This window comes from Chiloscyllium plagiosum, chromosome 1, assembly GCF_004010195.1.
Source record: "Chiloscyllium plagiosum isolate BGI_BamShark_2017 chromosome 1, ASM401019v2, whole genome shotgun sequence".
In the NCBI taxonomy this organism is placed as follows: domain Eukaryota; kingdom Metazoa; phylum Chordata; class Chondrichthyes; order Orectolobiformes; family Hemiscylliidae; genus Chiloscyllium; species Chiloscyllium plagiosum.
The window spans coordinates 61116475-61139222 of NC_057710.1; the positions used below are offsets into that span (position 1 = coordinate 61116475).

The window sequence follows — 22748 nt, forward strand, 5'->3', positions numbered from 1 at the left end:
TGCCCAAGGCAACAAACAGCTTAGGGCCTTTGGGTTTTTCCTTAAAAGTTTGAACAATACAAGCAGGCTGAATGGGTGGGGTCAAGCTCCCACAGAAGCAGGATTTTTAGTTTTAGCTTTCAGCAGTTGCTGTGGTCTCAAAGCTGGACTGGAAGCTCTTATTTCTCTCTCAGTTACAGCTAAAAGCTGGGGTTCTCTTCCTGTAGCATGTGAGACAATCTATTCATTTACTGAATTTGCCTTTGTCCAGGGTATGTTTATGGAATGTTACTATAATGGAACAGTTACTGTTTACTAGACAATAATCGATCATTCTACTAGGTTTTCTAATAGAGTTAAGTTGTTCCAATCCTTTGTTTGTATGAATAAAGTGTATTTTGCTTCAAATCTGGTAGTTTAATCAATCCAATTGCATCCAAAATGCAACACCTGATACTTGCCTTTAAAATAAGACAAATAAGACATGTCTGCTTGACATGTTTTGAGTATGTTTAATCTGGTCCATAACAATGGGTATCTGGAATTCTCTGTCGGAAAGGGTGGAAACAGTAGGCTTTGAAAAGCATTTAGGTGAACAATTGAAATGCCACAGGATACAAGGCTATGGGCTATTGTGCTGGAAAATGGGATGAGAGAAAATAGGTTCAAGATCAGACTGGTGATGGAAAAGCACAGCAGGTCAGGCAGCATGAGGAGCAGGAAAAAAATCGATGTTTCGGGCAAAAGCCTTTCATCAGGAATCTGTCGATTTTCCTGCTCCTCAGATGCTGCCCGACCTGCTGTGCCTTTCCAGCACCACTGTAATCTTGACTCTAATCTCCAGCATCTGCAGTACCCACTTCTGCCAAGAGAAAATTGGTGCTTGATGACTGACACAGACATGGGTTGAAGGGCCTCTTCGCATGTTCTAAAACGCTATGACTCCATATCTTGATGGTGTCTAAAATATCAGATTGAACTCAGATTTCTCCAGTTTCCTCATTTCCCCTCCCCCCACCTTGTCTCAGTCAAATCCCTCGAACTCAGCACCGCCTTCCTAACCTGCAATCTTCTTCCTGACCTCTCCGCCCCCACCCCCACTCTGGCCTATCACCCTCACCTTGACCTCCTTCCACCTATTGCATTCCCAATGCCCCTCCCCCAAGTCCCTCCTCCCTACCTTTTATCTTAGCCTGCTGGACACACTTTCCTCATTCTTGAAGAAGGGCTCATGCCCGAAACGTCGATTCTCCTGCTCCTTGGATGCTGCCTGACCTGCTGCGCTTTTCCAGCAACACATTTTCAGCTCTGATCTCCAGCATCTGCAGTTCTCACTTTCTCCTCTAAAATATCACCAATTTGATGAAAGCCAATTGTTCAGCTACTATTTCACCTGTTAAACTTTGGCTTCAGCTTATTTCACACGCATTTGTTCTTAATCCACTTTAGTTGGTTTTCTCTTGTGATAGTTACTTATTTTCCTCTGGATTATTCTGTATCCCTTTCCATTACCAATCTAAATCTTATGATACAATAACCATTGTCAAGTAAAAATGTTCCTTGAGTGACAGTTGTTGCACGTGACTCACCATGTGGTTCCAAGAACCAGATCTAATAGGGATTCCTTTCCTACTGGACTGAAACACATTGCTATAGAACTTTTTTCCTGAATGCACTCAAAAGACTTTCCTTATGTGCCCCTCACACAAGCGGTATCAGAAATAATATTCGGATTATAAAAGTGCCCCTATGACTATTCCATGACTACTGCAACTCTCAAATTTCAGGCAACCAAAAAATGATAGACCTAAAGCCCATCTAACTGCTGTTGTGGTGACTATGAGTTCAAGCCAATATGATCTTTCAAAAAGGGTAGGATCTAATACATCAATATAGTTTTTTTTTGAGGAAATGGACAACCAAAACGTTATGGATGTTATTCACATGGACCACAACAAAAAATACTGTTACCTAAAAAGAAATAGTGTCGGAATAATGAGAAAGTGAGGACTGCAGATGCTAGAGATTAGAGTCAAAATGTGTGGTGCTGGAAAAGCACAGCCAGTCAGGCAGCATCCGAGGAGCAGGAGAGTCGATGTTTTGAGCATAAGCTTTTCATCAGGAATGTGGAGGTGGTGGTGGGGGTTAAGGCGGTTGAGAGATAAATGGCAAGGGGGCAGAGAATGCAATAGGTAGATGAAGGTGGAGAATGATGGTGATAGGTCTGAGTGGACGATGGAGCGAATAGGTTGGAAGAAAGATGGACAGATAGGACACTTCAAGAGGGTGGTGCTGAGTTGGAGGGTTGGATCTGGGATAAGGTGCAGGGAGGGGAGATGAGTAAACTGGTGAAATCAACATTGATCCCATGTAGTTGGAGGGTCCCAAGGAGGAGGATGATGAGGTGTTCTTCCTCCAGGCATCAGGTGGCTGGAGTCTGGCAATGGAGGTGGCCCAGGACTTGTATGTCCTTGGCGGAGTGGGAGGGAGAGTTGAAGTGTTTGGCCACAGGGCAGTGGGGTTGCATAGTGCGTGCATTCCAGAGGTGTTCTCTGAACTTGTGGAACGTTTCTGAGAACATCTCTGGGACAGACGCATTTAACAACGCCTGGAGGAAGAATACCTCATCTTCTGTCTTGGGACCCTCCAACCACACAGGATCAATGTGGATTTCACTAGTTTCCTTATTTCCCCTCCCCCAACCTTATCCCAGATCCAACCCTCCAAATCAGCACCGCCCTCTGGAACTGTCCTACCTGTCCACCTTCCTTCCCACCTGTCCTCTCCATCCCCACTCTCCACCTTCATCTACCTATCACATTCCCAGCTATCTTCCCCACCAGCCCCTCACCATTTATCTCTCATCCTCCTTAGCCCCCCTCACCACCCCATTCCTGATGAAGAGCTCATGCTCAAAAATATGAGAATTCACTCAAAATTGAAAGAAATGAATATTCGACAGGATCTATGCTGAATCTCAATAATATTTATTGCTGATTTAGATTACTTAAATAGGGCCATATGTTTGCCAATGAAACAACACAGGAAGCAGGTTAGTATCCTTGCTGGTCCTAAATGAAGATTCCAGCACTCATATTCAACTATCTGTGAAGTCTTCATTATGTGGGGGGAAAAAAGGAAAATTAATGCAGTCTTTCTGGCAGATTTATTTCCTTTCATAATGATTTCCATGAATTCCATCAGGTAGAAAAATGATTCATTGCTTGGATATCCAACTTGGTAAATTGAATTGATCATCTCAGTCCTAACATGATGATTGTGAATCTGTAATGAATCTTTACCAGACAGGGATGTTAAGCCTGGGTCATTAAGTGTATTCAAGGCTAAAATACACAGTTTTAATCAGTAAGGGAAGCATGGGTTATGGGGAAAATGCTGGAAAGTGGAGTTGAATATTGTCAGATTAACTGTGATCACCATGATAACTCAGTGTGCTGATTTGGCTACTTCTGCTCTAAAGTCTTATAATCTTAACTCCTCATTAAATGTTTGTGTACACATTTGGAAATACTTCTTTGAAAAAAAGAAAATCTAGTTAGTTATAATAGTTTCATTTTAATTTTGGTTTTATACATGGCTATTTCCTCTCAGGAAACAAAGTGCAGAAAATTACATCAGAATAATGGCTGCCAAACAGGCTTGAAGAGTTCATCTACTGGAGGTGATTAAAAGCAAAATATTTGCTCCAATGATGTCTAAAAACACAAAAATTATGCAAATAGGTTAACAGTAGAGAACCAAGTTAGTCAGCATCAGGAAGCACTGACTGAGACATACAACTTCAATGTCATGTATTCAAATTGTGGTTCACATAAAATTACACGAACGAGTGATTCTCTACAGTGCATACAATGCCCTCACTGAAGAACAAGATTGATTTTCCCTTCCTCTACATACCAAATCAGCAAGATTTTTTTTCAGAAGGAACACATGTATAGAGCAAGGAATAAAAAACACTAATCTGGTCGAAGTGAGGATTCAAGAATGCTATAATGCATCCAACTTTTAAAATGTAAAATATTGAGCGAAGAGACATTTACACACAAATACAATATATCAAAAAGAGACTGAGGTTTTGCTCCATTATCAGGGAACTTCCCAAGATAAGTCAAGTAACTGAATCAAACTTTTCAGATCATGTCTCAGACTCCTCCATTCCTGAATATACCATACACTGGTTCCTCTCCAGCCCTGCCCAATATCAGACCTGCCAGAAGTGGTAGTACAGTTGGTAATGATGATCTCTTAAAGATACATAGCTACCTACATGTCTCCTCGTAGGTTTCACACAGCTGGCTCCTTTAAATGAGCCGTCTATAACCATATGCAGCAAGACATGGACAATATCCAGGCTGGAGCTGATAACATCTGTGTGACAGAAGTGCTATACAATGACCAACACCATCTGGCCTTCAAAGGCATGACCACCTTTCCATCACCCATGAACCACAACCGAAGGCTTACTATTGACTTGAAATTGAACTTGGCTTGAACTGAAGCTTAAATTTCTACAGCAAGTAACTCAACTTGCAGCTTCTCAAATCCTGTTTATAATCTAAAAGGCCTAAGTCAAGAACATAATCAAATACTGGAAGGGACCAGCCCCAATATCTTCAATGACAAAGCATCCTGTTTGATTGCACGCATCTACTACCTTAAACATCCATTTCCTTCACCATAGACAGATCATGGCAGTAACGTACACCATCCACATGATATATGCAGCAACTCAAAGCTTCTGTAACAGCATCTTCCAAGCCCACATTCTCGACCACATAGAAGGACAAAGTATATTGAAATACTACCACCAGCCTCTCCAAACCACACACCGTCCTCATTTGGAACTATCACATTCCTCCTCTGTTGATGGATCAAAATCCTGGCATTCCCTTTCTTGCTGAGAAAGGAATCACATTGGGATAACAGCTTTGAGCCTCATGAACCTTTTCTATTTGTTTAAAAATTCATTTGTGGGATGTGGATGTCGCTGGCTGGCCAGCATTTATTGTCCGTCCCTAGTTACCTTTGAGAAGGTGATGGTGAGCTACCTTCTTGAACTGCTGTAGTCCACCTGCTGTAGGTTGACCGACAATGCCATGTGGGAGGGAATTCCAGGATTTTGACCCAATGACAGTGAAGGAAATGCGATATATTTCCACATGAGGATAGAGTGTGGCTTAAGGAGGACTTGAAGGTGGTGGTGTTCCCATGTATCTGCTGCCCTCTTCCTTCTAGATGGAAATGGTTGTGGGTTTAGAAGGTACCAGTCCCACTCAATCCTCATGGTACTGCAAATGGATTTCCTTCAAATGGCTATCCAATCCCCTTCTGAAATCACTAATTGATTCCACCAACCATATGGACACCAAAGGAACATTCAGGACCAGGAAAGTGCAGCATGGTCTCAGTGGGCAGTCCTGGGAATGGGTGTTGGTCTTTAATACTATTCTTTTCTTCATAAGTATAATTTAGTAAATGGTAATTTAGTTGCATCTACATCACCAAATCAATTTTTTTTTTTAAAAAAAGAAAGCTAGAATATTAGTTGACTAAATAATATAGAATCTCAAGTGGTTCTTAACACTCACTCAAGGGAGAAATGTGATCAGTGATAAGGGCTATGTTAAGGACTATGCACTCTTCCTTTAAGGTATTACACTTTCTTAAATTGGGTTTCCCGAATGCACTTGCTCACACGACTGACAATGGAGATTTGTTTTATTCGGTCAGTGACAATCCAATGAACCTTGAAGCCAAGCTGTCAAGACATTTAAACAAAAAGAATTTGTTCTGATATGAGACAAACTACACGTAAAGTGTACAGTGCATAGGATTTTTAGGCCCTCCCCAACTCCAACTTTTGCCCAGAGGACAGAAGATTACTATGGTGCTTTTATCATTAAAAACATATTGCTCATCATAATAGAAAATAGACAGACTTGGTGGGGGAGGGTGGAGATTTGAAAGTGCTCCCATGGTATTTTTTCTCAGAATGAGATCACAGGGAAAAGCCAACCAATATACTGAAGCAACTCACCAAGTGACATCTCGTAAATATGAGGGAAGGTGGAAGTGTAGCGGTAATGTCACTGGGCTAGCATTCTGGAACCCCAAACTATTGCTCTGGAGACATGGGTTCAAATCCTTCCATGTCAGATTGCAAAATGAGAGTTCAATAGAAATATGGAATTAAAAAGCTGATAAGTGGCAATTAGTGAACCACTGTTTACGGTTATAAAGAAAAACACCATCTGATTCATTGTAGTCCTTTAGGAAAGGAAATCTCGCATCGTTATACGATCTGGTCTACACGTGACTCCAGACCCACAACAACATGGCTGAATCCAAATTGGCCTCTGGGCAACTGGGACAGGCAATAAATTCTGGCTGAGCCAGAGATGCTCACCACTCAAAAAAGAATATTAAAAATAAACATTGTACACTTGTGTGAACTGGTTGCTGATGAAACGAGTGCTTGAACTCAATTTAACTGAACTGATCAACTAGATGATGTCAATCTCTCCAATGTTGCACCCATTCAGCCAATACCTACCAGTAAGTCTAATCAGAAAAACTTGGCACATTACAGTTGGGGATAAGAGACTTTATAACGCAGAAAAAGGAAATGGAAGATTTTGCATCTGTCGTCACAGGTGATATAGAAAATCTCCCAGAAATACTAGGTGAAGGGACTCATGGAAAGAACCCTGGGGAGACAGAATTCAAAAGACTCACCACCCTCAGAGTGAAGAAATCCTTCCTCTTCTTAATGAGGCCTGCAACCTATCCTGAGACAAAGTCTCATCTGAGGTGACCCAGTCCCTTGGTTCTAGAGTCACCAAGGAGGGGGAAAAATCCCAACTATATCCACTCTGTCATCATCTGTAAGAATTTCCCAAGTTTCAATGAGATTATATCAATTTAGTGAATTGCACTCCCTCTCTGAAAAATATCCTTCTTAAATAAGGAAATCAGAACTATAAATAATATTCTAGGTCAGATCTCACCAAGGCTCGAGACAGGTACATCAAGACTTTTGTACTCACATCTTCTTGAAATAAATGCTAGCATTTTGCTAGCCATGTCTGTATGCTAGCTTTTAGAGACCAGTAGACAAGGATACCCAGTTCCTTTTGGAAAGCCAAAACCTCTTATTATTCAAGAAAAATTCTGCTTTTCTATTTTTTCCTCCCTATCAAGGTGAATAACTCCACGCTTATTTACATTATATTCCATTTCTTGTGTTCTAGCCCATTCATATTGCTAGTCCAAGTTTCCTTGAAGGCTCCTTGCATTCTCCACTTGTGCTTCCATCTAGCTTTGTACCAACAAGAAATTTGGAAATAGTACTTTTGGTCCATGTATAATAGATTGCAAACAGTTTTGGGCCTACATTGACCCCTGCAACATCCTATCACTAACAACCTGCCATCTTGAAAATAATCTGTGTATTCGTAATCTATACATTTAGTTATCACCAACACTAAACAGAGAAATTGAATCAGAAATCTGGCTTTTTCTCCATTTTGAGACCAGAGAAGTTGGAATCGATGGTGAATCCTCAAATGCTCTGTTGGTTATTTCAGTCCATTTTTCAATGGCATTATGATTCCCACAAGATTGGAGAAACGTTTGAAGATGAGCATGTAAGCAGATTACTGAACTCACCACTTGAATGGTTCCTGTTTTGGGGACATTGTAACCCTTCTTTCCCAAAGATTCCAGATTTACGATACCCTAAGTGAAAGGAAAATAGTATGATAAATAAATGAATAAAGTAAAAACATTTCCATTTCCAAGAGTGAAGAATCTATACTATTTATTTGGCACTTCACATTAAGTCAGACAATAAATAAATTATTGTAAACGCTACACTGGAAATTTAGCATTGAGGTATACAGACAGGAAGCTATGTCTTGATCAAGTTCACATTTAATTTTTCAGTATTTAGAGTTAACCGGTTCAAAAGAAAACATTTTCACATTTTGAAACACTTTTTACAAAGCATCGCACATAGCTTTTGGAAGTTGGTAGAACCACTTAGCAATGTCATCTGGGACATTACAACATTATAGAAAGATCAGAACTTCGCCAGGCTACAAAAAGCTCATTACTTCTAATAGTTACCTTTTATGGTGTGGATCGCAACAGATATTGGGTCAACCTATTGGGTCACATGCAGACTTAGTTTTAAGCAATTGACCCTGGCTACCTCACAGCAATTGAATACTGCAGATGGGCCCCCAAATAAGTATAGATCCCTTATGAATATATGCGAAGGACTCTGCTTCATTCAGGCTCAGACTGTAGTTTTGTTTTGCCTATATCAATATACTGGAGTGGCAGAGTGGCTCAGTGGTTAGCATTGCTGCCTCACAGTGCCAAGGTTCCTTGTTCAATTCCCACCTCGGCCGACTGTCTGTGTGGAGTTTGCATATTCTCCCAGCGTCTGCGTGGGCTTCCTCTGGATGCTCCAGTTTCCTCCCACGGTCCAAAGATGTGCAGTGCAGGTGAATTGGCCATGCTAAATTGCCCATAGTGTTCAGGGATTTGTAGCTTAGATGCACTAATCAGGGGTAAATGTAGGATAATAGGGTGGATGCATAGTTCTGGATGGGTTACTCTTTGGATGGTTGGTGAGGGCTTGTTGGGCCAAATGACCTGTTTCCACACTGTAGAGATTCAATGATTCTAGCAGAGACGTCTACTATCAGCATGTAATGAGCTGACACAATTGCCTGATATATTACAAACTCAGACTCTGAAGAGGAGGTATGGCACCACTGAATCTCTAGGCTGCAGCATACTTTGGAGTTCTCCTATAAGGCTAACACCATAATGTTAACAATGGATAACAACAGATAAGCCTCAAAATCAACAGAACATTTCAAGTTCTGAGGAAATGGTAATTGTTTCAAAAAAAAAAGACAACTTCTGAGTGAATGAAGTCAAAGATTGCTTCAATGGTGACATCAAAATGCTACAGCAATGGAAAACAATGAGTTTGTAATAAAGAATGCGTATTAACATTTTGATATGGAGAAGTAACAAAAATTCTAAGAATTAAAAGTTTTGAAAAATGATGGATGAAATCATTACTTGTCCTCAATTATAAACAGGCAGCAGAAAGGATAAAAATAAGTTTGCACTTTAATTAGCATTTTTCATTATCTTATGTTGTTTAGTCACCACACTAGAATTGCACCAGCCATTTTGTATACTGCAAGGGTCCTCACACAGCAATAAGATCATGATCAGATAATCTGGTTTTGTGATGTTGATTAGGGGTAAAATGCTAACAATTAATGACAACTTTTCTGCACTTCTTTGAAAAAAGAAAACTCAGGAATCTTTAATATTCATTTGAAAGGCAAGATGGTAACATTTGTTTTATAAAATTACATGAAAGACAGCACCTCCATCAGGGCAGGCCCCCCTCAGCGCTGCAAGTTTTTTATACTTTAGTCTCTGGAGTGACATTTGAATGCACAGCATTTTGATTCAACAACAAGAGTGCTACCATCTGAATCCAAGTAGATATCTGTAAGCAATCCTAACAGATAATGCCACAAAATATTCTCTTACCAGAAATGGTGATGGAGCACTGTGTTCAGAAACATTATAGTAAGACACATCCACAGGTAGTGTTACATGCTGAGGGCAGTATGATCCACTTGCTCCAAGTTCAGCTGTAAAACCTTCAATTCTTCCTGATGGTGCAAATCTACCTTTTAACAAGGATTCCTGCAATGAGATAAAAGACATTATTAGTTATGTTATGGACTAGACCAGACCACATCACTCACAACATTCTGAAGCAGGCAGCCCAGACTATAACTTTGCAATTTGTTTCGGCAAGTGCACAGTGAAAATTACCCGAAGTTAGCAAGGTTGACTACCAGGTTTTAAACCAACAAAAAAGTTTATTCACAAAAATTACACAATGTAACACAAAGAACAGAATAAAGAATCCCTGCAGAACTCAGTCTATCCAAAACAGACTTAATTATGCTGTTCTGCATATACACAAAAGTCCCACTATGCAAATCTCCTTAAAACACAGTAAAAATAAAGGAACAGATGCTAACAGGTTGAAGTTCGAAGGGCAGAAAGAGAAAGAGAGAGAGAGAGAGAGAGAGAGAGATTGTTCACACAGTCCACTGCTAAACTTCTACCTAGTTCGAGACTGAACTGATCAACTAGAGAGTTGACCACTCCCCTTCCATTCTCTCGGTCACTTCTAAAACATGATCACTTTGGTCTGAAGTCTCATCTGTTTACATACAAACAAAAATCCTCTCAAAATCCTTGTCATCTTTGTACCAAACTAGTCTAATCAGAGCATGGCCTGTTTATAACCTCTCTGAGAAAAGTCAAGGACACAGCATCTTTGAGAAAAGGAAAAGCTTTTAGAAAAAAAGGGTCCAGCTTTGTGACAGTTATAACCCTTAAAGAACAACTAAGCTCCGATCCATAAAAATTTGCAGATCCTTGGTAATTTCTGAAACATGAAACACTGGTGTAACTGGCAGTAACATAGCAATGGCAGAATTAAGTTTTAAGCCCCCCTGCTGTGAAATTTGGATCAGTATCCTTTGACTTCATAAACATGGAAGATGGAACACCATAGAAGAACCCAAGTGTTCTCTGACTACTCTGACCTCTGCCTCCCAACAGTTCTGCTCAGTGTGTTTTGAAGGAAACAAAGGATCAAGCTGCCTAGCCTATTATAAAGTTTGTCTATGATCGAAGGACGGACTGAAAAGAACATAATTTATTGTTGGCTGGGAAATTTTATGTTCAATTTTCACTAACTGTGCCAATTCATTCTCTTTTTTGTAAATCAGATGTGAGGAGGCGATGGGCTATTGGAATTATCACTATTAATCCAAAGACCCATATAATGTTCTCTATGGGTCTCCAATGTTCCACCATCACTATAGCAAATGGTGGAATTTGAATTCAATAAATATCTGGAATTAAGAATCTAATGATGACCATAAATCCATTCTCGATTGTCTGAAAAACGCATCTGGTTCACTAATGTCCATTAGGAAAGGAAACTGCCATCTTTACCTGGTCTGGCCTACATGTCACTCCAGATCCATAGCAATATGATTGACTCTTAACTGCCCAGTGGGCAATTAGGGATGGGCAATAAATGCTGCCTAGCCAGTGATGTCCTTATCCCATGAATGAATAAAACAAATCCTAAACAGTTTTATGACTGAAGTTGTAATTTGCCTTTTCAAAAAGGTGCTAAACTGGAAAAAACTAAGCAAATAGTATTCATTCAATGGGAGTAATAATAATTGTTGAAACCTGAAGTTCAGTCTGATATTACGGTTTGTGTTATTTGCAAATAAATGAGATCATTGGAAATTCATTTCATATCAGAATAGAAAACTTAAAATCTAATTTTCTATCAGGGTCAATTTGTAGCAGGAAAGACCGACCTCTGGTAGATTTACAGTTTAATCCCTTATACTATAAACAACAGCAAGTAGAATTATCCAAAAATAAATCATGACATCTTGAAAAAAGCATCTATATTAGAGTTGGTGGTACTGGACATCTTAAAACACAAATGTGGGTAAATGCCCAGGACCTGATCATGTGTATCCCAGAACTTCGTAGGAAACTAAGGAGGTGATTGCTTGATTCTTGCTGAGATATTTGTACCATTGATAGCCACAGGTGAGGTGCCAGGAGACTGGAGGTTGGCTAATAGAGTGCCATTATTTAAGAAAAGATAGTAAGAAAAAGCCAGGGAACTATAGACTGGTGAGCCTGACATCAGTGGTGGAATAGATTCTGGGGGACAGGATTTACATATATTTGGTAAGGCAAGAACTGATTTGGGATAGTCAACATGGTTTTGTACATGGGAAATAGTGTCTCGTGAACTTGACTGAGTTTTTTGAAGAAACTTGATTGAGTTTTTTGAAGAAGTAACAAAGAAGATTGATGAGGGCAGAGCAGTAGATGTGATCTATATGGACTTCAGTAAGGCGTTCGACAAGGTTCCCCATGGGAGACTGATTAGCAAGGTTAGATCTCATGAAATACAGGGAGAACTAGCCAATTGGATACAGAACTGGCTCAAAGGTAGAAGACAGAGGGTGGTGGTGGAGGGTTGTTTTTCAGACTGGAGGCCTGTGACCAGTGGAGTGCCACAAGGATCAGTGCTGGGCCCTCTACTTTTGTGTCATTTACATAAGTAATTTGGATGCGAGCATAAGAGGTACAGTTAGTAAGTTTACAGATGACACCAAAATTGGAGGTGTGGTGGACAGCGAAGAGGTTACTTAAGATTACAACAGGATCTGGACCAGATGGGCCAATGGGCTGAGAAGTGGCAGATGGAGTTTAATTCAGATAAATGTGACGTGCTGCATTTTGGAAAAGCAAATCTTAGCAGTACTTATACACTTAATGGTAAGGTCCTAGGCAGTGTTGCTGAACAAAGAGACCTTGGAGTGTTGGTTCATAGCTCCTTGAAAGTGGAGTCGCAGGTAGATAGGATAGGATAGTGAAGGCGGCGTTTGGTATGTTTTCCTTTATTGGTCAGAGTATTGACTACAGGAGTTGGGAGGTCATGTTGCAGCTGTACAGGACATTGGTTAGGCCACTGTTGGAATATTGCGTGCAATTCTGGTCTCCTACCTATTGGAAAGATATTGTGAAACTTGAAAGGTTTCAGAAAAGATTTACAAGGATGTTGCCAGGGTTGGAGGATCTGAGCTACAAAGAGAGGCTGGACAGGCTGGGGCTGTTTTCCCTGGAGCGTAAGAGGCCGAGGGGTGACCTTATAGAGGTTTACAAAATTATCAGGGGCATGGATAGTGTAAATAGGCAAAGTCTTTTCCCTGGGGTCGGAGAGTCTAGAACTAGAGGGCATAGGTTTAGGGTGAGAGGGGAAAGATATAAGAGAGACCTAAGGGGCAACTTTTTCACACAAAGGTGGTACGTGTATGGAATGAGCTACCAGAGGATGTGGTGGAGGCTGGTACAATTGCAACATTTAAGAGGCATTTGGATTGGTATATGAATAGGAAGGGTGGAGGAATATGGGCCGGGTGCTGGATTGGGTTGGGTTATCTGGTTGGCATGGACCAAAGGTTTGGACAAAAGGGTTTGTTTCCATGCTGTACATCTCTATGACTTGAAGTGACAAAGATTGATGAAGGCAGAGCAATGCATGTTGTTAGTATGGACTTCAGCAAGACTTTTTTTTAAAAAAGGTTCCACATGGTGGACTGATTAGCAAGGTTAGATAACATGGAATCTAGGGAGAGCTAGTCATTTGGATACAAAATTGGCAAGAAAATAGGATACAGAGGGTGGTGGTGGTGGTGGTGTGATTTTCAGACTGAAGGCCAGTGTGCCATAAGGAACCGCACTGGGTCTATTGCTTTTTGTCATTCATATAAATAATTTGGATGTGAACATAGAAGATATGGTGATACACTTGCAGTTGACACCAAAATTGGTGGTGCAGTAAACAGTGAAGAAAGTTATCTCAGAGTACAACAGGACCTTGATCAGATGGGTCTATAAGCAATTGGCATTTCATTTAGTTAAATGTGAGGTCTTCCCTTTGGTAAGTCAAATCAAAGAAAAGTATACACATCATAAGGTCCTGGGGGGTTTTGTGGAACAGAGACCTTGGAGTGAAGGTTCATAATTCCTTGAAAACGGAGTCACAGGTAGACAGGATAGTGCAAGTGGCATTTGGTAAGCTTGCCTTTATTGGTCAGTGCATTGAGTACAGGAGTTGGGAGGTCATGTTACGGCTGTATAGGAAATTGGTTAGGCCATTTTTGAAATACTGCATTTACTTCTGGTCTCCCCACTAAAGCAAAGATGTAATGAAACTTGAAAGGGTTCAGAAAAAACATTTACAAGGACATTGCCAGGGTTGGAGGGTTTGAGAAAGGGAGAGGCTGAATAAGCTGGGGCTAATTTCCCTGGAGTATCAGAAACTGAGGGGTGACCTTAGCAACTTATAAAATCATGACTAGGGTTAATACCAAGGTCTTTTTCCCAGGGTAGGGGAGTCCGAAACTAGAGTGCATAGGTTTAAGGTGAGAGGGAAAAGATTTCAAAAGGACATAAGGGGCAACCTTTTCATGCGAGGGGTGGGGCATATACAGAATGAGCTGCCAGAGGAGGTGGAGCAGCTTGGAAGAATTACAACATCCAAAAAGCATCTGTATGGGTATATGAATAGGAAGGGTTTAGAGGGACATGGGCCAAATGCTGAATGAGTTGGACTGAAGGGTCTGTTCCCATGCTATACATCTCAATGACACTATGCCTGAGAACTACTGATATTCTGCATCCTCTAAACGGCAGTTTCCACAATTCCCATTTCTTTCAGCACTTCTCTGGGCAATGAGCTTGTGTGGGGGAAGGGGGAATCTCTTGGATATTCTGATCTTTGAATATGCCTTTTTATTAGTTCAGGATTTGGAAATATGCACCAAGGGCACTTTAGAGATGAGACCAGATAAGTGTCATTAAACTATTTTCTTTTACATTTATATGTGAATCGATACAGAATATACCCTTCCTTTCCACTCTGCTAAGTTAGCAGAAGCTGTTGCACCAGCCAAGACAAGAGTTTAATAATAATGAAAACTCAGCTTTCTCATTCTGTTTTCGGAGACATGGGGCTTTGTACAGACAGAGGCCCAGTTGTCATGTTCTCATTATACAAAATTAATAGAGTCGCAGCAAGCTAAGACAAGCAAGAGTTTTAATTTTCACCATCCCTGAAGGAAACCATGTTTTCAGTTGTGCTCTTTGTTGATGATTGCCGAAGAGGAAGAAGTCCGAGCAAATAAATTATAACTTTTGATAACCAGGCTCAGTTCGGGAGTAGTTACCTGTTGGAATCCCCATGAATAATTTACCACAGTTGGTAGTATTACATATTTGTACCTCAAAATTTCCAAGCAAAGAACGGCTAATAGAAGGAAGTGTACTGCTTCTCGACAACTTGCTGGATTCTCCTGCAAATGCACTCCGCAGTTGTCGTCTGGAGGATAAAATAAAGAGCAAAATATGGGCATCATATGAAGCTATCCTTTACTACTTAATCCAAAGAGCAACTTTTATTTAGAACATGTAAATAGTTTCTATTTCCCTAGGGGCTGTTACAGGCATTGTAGCAGGGTATTAGGAAAAAATGCACAGCAACACAGAATCAATGTAGTTTTGTGAGAGACAAATCATATTTAACCAATTTATTGAAGTTCTATGACATAGTATGTCTGTGTAGAGAAAAGGACAAAGGATGGACAGTGTTCTCAGATTTCCAGAAGGCATCTGACAAGGTGCCACATGAATAATTATTGTGCCAAATAAAGACTCCTGGAGGAGGAGTCAGACAGGCTAGGCTTGTTTCTGTTCAACTTCAACCAGAAATCAAAGTGACACCTTGATTGAAACATAGATTCTGAGAGATCTTGACAGAATGGATATAGTGAGATTGTTTCCTCTTATGCGAGAAGAACTAGGAGTCACTATTAAAAAAAAGGGGTCGTTCATTTAAGCGAGCGTTGGAGAATTTCTTTTCTGAGGATTAGCAGTCTTAATTGTAACTTTCTTTTTCAAAAGAATGGTGGAAACAGAGTCTCTAAGTTTTTCTTTTAAGGCAGATGCAGATAGATTAATGGTAAACAAGATGGTGATAGGTCCATCAGGGAGGCAAGAATCTGGATTTGAGATTACACTCAGGTCAGCTGTGATTTTATGGAATGTCAAAGCCGACTCAATGAGCCAAATGGCCTAATCCTAATTTGTATGTATATCATGTTATTGCAATTAATGCCCGAGCAAACTCCTGTTAAATTAATTGGAATGGATGGTTCATTTTAATTTGGATCACTACCCCACAGGACTCCCTGGCCTCATACATTCTTGAGGGATCAAGTAGGTTTAGCTGGTGGTTTCTGGCTTTGAACATAGTGATTAATGAAGTAATATGGACAAATGGCTTTTGACACAGAGAGCTGAAAGGCAACTTTGGCACATTCAGGAGGCGGAGAATTCAGAAAGGCATGTAGCAGTAGTTATGATTAAGCCAAACAGGACAATCCACAAATTTTGTGAAGATAAGTTCATTGTTTTTCTATTAAGCACAGTCTGGTTATATTAACTGATATTAGTCAATCCATTCATCACATTTCACTGTTGTTATGAAGTTAAAAGCATCAAGTTACTGTAACTTGATGACTAGATGGCAGTTCCAGTGTGTACTGAAAAACTGAAAATATGTAACATTTGGCTGTGAAGTGGATACCCGAGTTTTGGTTGCTGTTTTGATAACAATTTGAATTTAACCAGTTTAAATTATCCCCCAGGATACTAAAACCCAATTGAGTTTGAATTTATTGTTTTGAATCACAGAAAACCTACAGTGTGGAAACAGACCCTTTGGCCCAACAAGTCACGCTGACCCTCTGAAGAGTAACCCACCCAGACCCATTCTCCTATTCTATTATCCTATATTAACCCCTTACTAATGCACCTAACCTACACATCCCTGAACATTATGGGCAATTCACCTAAACTGCACATCATTGGATTGAGAGGGGAAACTGGAGCACCCGGAGGAAACCCACACGCATGGGGAGAATGTGCAAACTCCACACAGTCAGCCGAGGGTGGAATCGAACCCAGGTCCCTAGCACTATGAGGCAGCAGTGCCAACAACTGAGTCACAGTGCCAACATCAAATCAATGAGACGATCCGACGTTGGGAGTATAAGGATGCAGACATTTTGAAAATTGGTCAGAGAGCAACTATGGTAGAGAGACAAAAACTGCCAAAGAGCTAATTGCCCATCTAACATCTTGCTCTCAAAAGAAATTAGAAAACACTCTCTGTCAAAGTTACCTGTTCATGTGAAACATAGTTGTAGCAAAAAGATGACGACCCAGGGAGATCAGTAGCTGGAAGAGTGAAGACACAGAAGATGACAGAGACTGTGTGGCTTTGAAATTAAGTTGATGTAATTTTCGTAAGTGTCTTATTGGAACAGTATATGGTTAGAAAGTTGGAGGTAGATAGTAAACAGTTGAGAAAGGGGTGGCTTAGATTTGACATTTTTGTTTAATGTTCACTTTTAGAGTTAGAAAATAAATTATGGTTTTTTTTCTTTAAATCAAGGAATTTGAGAATTCTGTCACTCATATTCTGACAGATTACAAGGCATGGCGGGCTTTTCTGGATGTTTAGTTTAATTAACAGAGGGATTCATCTCCAAGTCGTACATTCTGTGAAATAAAGCATCTTAACAATTGATGTGGAACACAGAGGCAAACAAGCAACAGTAGGTCACTTGGTCAATGGGAAAATGTTAGGAGTCAATTATAAAGGATGTAATAGCACAGTATTTAGACATTCACAATATAATCAAGCAGAGTCAGCATAACTTCACAAAAGGGAAATTGTGCCTGACAAATTAGATTTTTTGGTGTGTTAACAAGCAGGATAAAGAGATACCAGTTGATATGGTATGTTTCGACTTCCAAAAGGCATTCGATAAGTTACCACAGAAGGCTTCTTAATGAAATAAGAACCCTTGGCATTGGCAGTAGGTTGGCTCACAAATACAGGACTGAATTTGTATAAAAAGGGGACAGTTTCAGGATGCTGACCTGTTATTAGTGGAGTGCACAATGATCATTGCTGTATATATATAAAAATGACTTGAATGAGATAAGTGAATATACTATTGCTAAAATTGCAGATGACAAAAATAGGTGGGAAGACAAGAAGTGAGGATGACAAAGAGACTACAGAGGGATACAGATAGGTTAAGAAAGTGGGCAAAAACTTGTCAGTTATGTATAATCTGGGAAAACGTGAGGTTCTGCACTTTGGCAGAAAGAATAGAAGAGTGAATATTATTTAAATGGGGAACGACGGCAGAAAACTCCAATGATGGATTTAAGAATCCTCATTCATGTTTCACAAAAAGCTGGCATCCAAGAACGGAGGGTTATAGAGAAAGCAAATCTACTTTTAATCTTACAAAAGGGAATGGAGTATAAAAATTGGGAGATCTTGCCAAAACTCAAGGTACTGGTCAGACCATGCCCGCAATACCGTGAACAGTTCTGGGCCCATGATTTAAGAAAAGATATAGTGGTAGAGGCAATCTCGAGAAGGTTCAGTAAGTTGGTCCAGGGATATGGAGATATTTTGTTATGAAGATTGGCCTTGTACTCTCACTGGTGTTTCAAAGAATGAGGCCACCTTATTATACATAAGATTGTTAGAGGTCTTGACAGGTAGATGCAAAAAGAGGTTATTTCTCCTTGTAGGATAGTCTGACGACAGGACACAATTTCAGACTAAGGGGTCACCATTTAAGACAAAGATGATATGTAATTTCTTATAAGATTACTGAATTGATGAAATTCTTTACTGGAGACAGCTTGCAAGACTGGGTCATTAAATATATTCAAGGCCAACATTGGCAGATTTTTAAATCGATAAGGGAACCAAAAGTTATGGAAGCTTACATTTCAATAAAATTACCTCATTCTCCTAAACTCAGGTTGAATGGTTTAGGCCTTTCTTCATAAAATATACCTTTCATTCTAGGAATGAGTCAAGTGAACTTTTTCTAACATTTATTTAAAGTACATTTTCCAAAAAGCTGGTTGGACAAGTGGAGTGATCTACAGTCATGAGCAAAATAAGGATCGGCTGTGGTTTTGCTCAATTAAAATAGTAACATATAACCTCAGAAATCAAGAATGCCTACTTGAGTGAAGTGCCAAAGCATTGTGGAATATTATCTCAGCATTGAGGTCACCATTCTAAAGAAAGGAAAGAGCAATATCAAAGAAGAAAGGTCAAAAACCTATGTTGAAAAAGTCACAAAGTCATAACCTGTCCTGAGAGAACTACGAAGAGGAGGACAGGTAGTCAGAAAAATCAAAAGGAAGATTAAACAATGATAAGTTTGGGTTTTAAATGGCTACAGATAATTACAAAGTGAGGATAAGTAGTCAAGATTTCTACAGTGTTGAAGCATTGGAAATAAATGAGTCATTTCAGGACTCTTTTCGATGGAATCGATGAAAAGAAGTTTGTTCACCAACTATTAGTTAAATGGCAGCAAGTTAAATCAAGAAAAGTTCTTTTGCTCATTGATTAATTTAATCAATTATTCACCTGATGCCAATGATAAATAAAGATCATGTGGATTGCTGGAAAAAGTTAATTGATTCATTAGACTAGATGCTGTTTTTGTAATTTTTTTGTCAAATTTTAGTTGAACTACTTATGGGAACAGGAACACAGTGACATCCTGTACTATCTTTATTTTATTAATCACAAAACAGTGTGTGAATTTTGTACACCTTGACTGAGTAAACTCTACAAGCCTTTTGATTTACATTTTCACTATGCAAAGGTTCTTTTTCTGGTGAGAAATCAAAAGTGTTCTAGCTGTAAAAGAGGACTTCATTTGGTTGGCATGTTTCAACAGATAAAATGCATCAAATGCAAAATACTTCATTTTCACAATTGCGTCAGGGGAAAGGGATGGGGCAAGTACTCAATTGTATCACAAGTGATACAACAAAAAACTGTCGTCCTTTTTAAAGTTCAGGTGAACAGGGAAGAAAAGAAAAGTCAGCTACTTGAGATTATTATTAGGCTCTTGTCCTATTTTTCAATAACAGGAAGTGCTACTGACTTTCCACAGTTATATTAGGGATATGAGAAAGACTTTGATTTGTGTAGCACCTTTCATTACCTCAGGATGTCTCAAAACACTTTGCAATCTGTGAAGTACAGCACTTTTGAAGTGTAGTCACTTTTACTGTAGGAAGCATGGAAGTTAATTTGCAAATTAAGCTCCCACAAATAACAATATTTCATCTGTCTGAAGGATAAATATTGGCTTGGACATAAAGGAGAACTTTAGTGTTACAAAAAGTTATTGTCATCCACTCGAGTGAGAAGGGAACCTTGGTTCAATAGCTCCAATGAATAATATCAACTCTTCCATGCAACACTTCTCCAGTACTGCATAAAGTGCTGCTTGAACATGTGCCCAAGTCTCTGGATTGACACTTGAAACAAACATGCATTCTGATACAGGATGGAAGTCAAGGCTGACAAAAACATATTCTTGTAACAAATCAACATTATGAAAAACAATATCGTAGCTCTTAAAAGATTTAAGAGCTGTTTCTCGTTTAACCACTATGAGCAGATACCAACACAAGGATAAGGTGCAGTCTACTTACGATTTCAGACGTAATCCATTATTTAACCTTCTGCCAGTATTGATACAATCAGAGGAGGTCTAATGTAAAAAGGGGAATGCAGACATTAAACAATAAACGTGGAGCACCTGTTGAAACCGGTGTTTCGAATAATGATGCAACGTTGCAATGTTTTTAAACTGTTACAATAGTCTATTTACAGTAATTTTTAACCTCATACTCTGCAGAAAAATCTTGTATATAAATCACAACTGTTTATCATCGAAAACCAACTTTAAATCAAGCAATAGACATTGACGAACAAAACCACTGAGTGATATACAAAGAATCTAATCTGTTTTATTCCAAAAAATGAATCCTGTATGTGCTGCCTTTATTTCTTCCATGGTGTTCATAGATATATAGTTACACAACTGTGCTAACCATGTTACATATGTCAATATTATATTTTATAAATCCACTCTGGTCACAGAGTCATGGTCTCAAATAGATTCGCTTCAGTATACATTGCTGTTTCAAACATCAGCTCGCTAATTCTTTCTGCTGTATGTATGGAAAACTGTGACCATCACATTGTACTGCAGATGCAACTACCCTGCTTAGAAACTGGTCTGCAAAATCTAGGCCATATGAAGAGCCTATTGTGTGACAGAAACCAAAATGCCACTTACCTTCTAGCATTTCAATTTTTTCCTAACTTGGATTTTCTATTGTCTAGATTTCCTTGTGCAATATCCCAATTTCTGACAATTGGATTAAAAACACTTACTTGGTGTGTTTGAGATATTACCTGTAGATACCAATGATATAGGTAGAAAGAGGGACAGTCTTCACTTGAACTAGAGGGGTCCTAATATCCTGGTTGGGAAATTTGCTGGTGCTACCCAGGTGGGTTTAAACTAGCTCAGCAGGGGGGATGGGAACCTGAAGTGTAGTTCCAGTGCACATAAGGATGAGAGTAGGAAGGGCATGGACAAGATTTCACAGTCACAGGAATATGCTGGCAGATAGCAAGCTGGCTTGAAAGTGTGTTTACTTCAACACCAGAAGTATCTGAAATAAGGTAGATGAGCTTACAGCACGGACTTCGATGTTGTGGCCATTTCAGAGACACTGATAGAGCAGGGTCAGGAATGGATGTTGCAGTTTCCAGCATTTAGATCTTTCATTAAGAATAGTGAAGGCAGTAAAAGAGGGGGAGGTGTGGCTTGTTAGTCAAGGACAGTGTAACGGTGGCTGAAAGAACTTTTGACGAGGACTTGTCCACTGAGGTAGTATGGGCTGAGGTAAGAAACAGGAGAGGAGAGGTCACACTGTTGCAAGTTTTTTTTTTATAGGCCTCTGCAGAGTTCCAAGGATGTGGAGGAGAGGATCAGCAAAATGATTCTGGTTAGGAATGAAAGGAACAGGATGGTTATTTAAGTTCCCCAACATGGACTGGAAATGCTTAACTCTAGTACATCCAATGTGTGCAGGACGGTTTCCTGACAGCATGTCGAAGGGCCGACAAGAGGGGGGCCACGACACACTGGATCTGGTGGTTGGTAATGAATCAGGCCAGATGTTGATTTAGTGGTAGGTGACCACAATTCAGCTACGTTTAATTTAGCGATGGAAAGGGATAGGTACATGCCACAGGGCTAGAGTTATAAATGGGGAAGGGCAATTATAATGCGATTAGGCGAGACTTAGGATGCATAGAATGGGGTAGCAAAATGCAGGGGATGGGGACAATTGAAATGTGGAGCTGAATTAAGGAACAGATATTGCGTGTCCTTGATAGCTATGTCCCTGTCAGGCAGGCAGGAAGGGATAAGGTAAGGGAACAATAGTCTGCAACAGAAATTGCATCTCTTGTTAAGTTGAAGGAGACTTATGTGACGATGCGATGAGATAGTTCAGATGATGCAATGGAGAGTTACAGATCAGCTAGGAAAGATTTAAAGAGAGAGTTAAGAAGAGCAAAGAGAGAACATGAGCAGTCTTCAGCACGTAGAATAAAGGAGAACCCTAAAGCTTTCCATAAGTATGTGAGGAATAAAAACTATGACTAGGGCCAGTCAAAGACAGACGTTGGAAGTTGTGTGTGGATCCTGTGCATATCGGAGAGGTGCGAAACTAATATTTCTCATTGATTTTCACTCAGGAAATGGAGAATATTGCTGAAAATGTGTTGCTGGAAAAGCGCAGGTCAGGCAGCATCCAGGGAACAGGAGAATCGACGTTTCGGGCATAAGCCCTTCTTCAGGAATGAGGGAAGTTTGTCCAGCAGGCTAAGATAAAAGGTAGGGAGGAGGGACTTGGGGGAGGGGCGTCGGAAATGTGATAGGTGGAAAGAGGTCAAGGTGAGGGTGATAGGTCAGACTGGGGTGGGGGCGGAGAGGTCGGGAAGAAGATTGCAGGTTAGGAAGGCGGTGCTGAATTCGATGGATTTGACTGAGACAAGAGGGGGGGAGGGGAAATGAGGAAACTGGTGAAACCCGAGTTCA

General features: G+C 40.0%; 1 protein-coding gene across 4 annotated transcripts in view; it reads right to left on the reverse strand.

Annotated features, from left to right (window-relative positions):
• LOC122548935 (protein FAM214B) overlaps positions 1 to 22748 on the reverse strand; it is a 152330-nt gene that overhangs the window by 15648 nt on the left and 113934 nt on the right. For all 4 annotated transcript variants that reach the window (XM_043687939.1, XM_043687921.1, XM_043687929.1 and 1 more), the window contains 4 exons: positions 20281 to 20339; positions 14947 to 15043; positions 9586 to 9744; positions 7669 to 7737 (listed from right to left, as the gene is read on the reverse strand). In XM_043687939.1, the coding sequence (XP_043543874.1) occupies positions 7669 to 7737; positions 9586 to 9744; positions 14947 to 15043; positions 20281 to 20339 (384 nt within the window). The remainder of the gene's footprint in view (positions 1 to 7668; positions 7738 to 9585; positions 9745 to 14946; positions 15044 to 20280; positions 20340 to 22748) is intronic.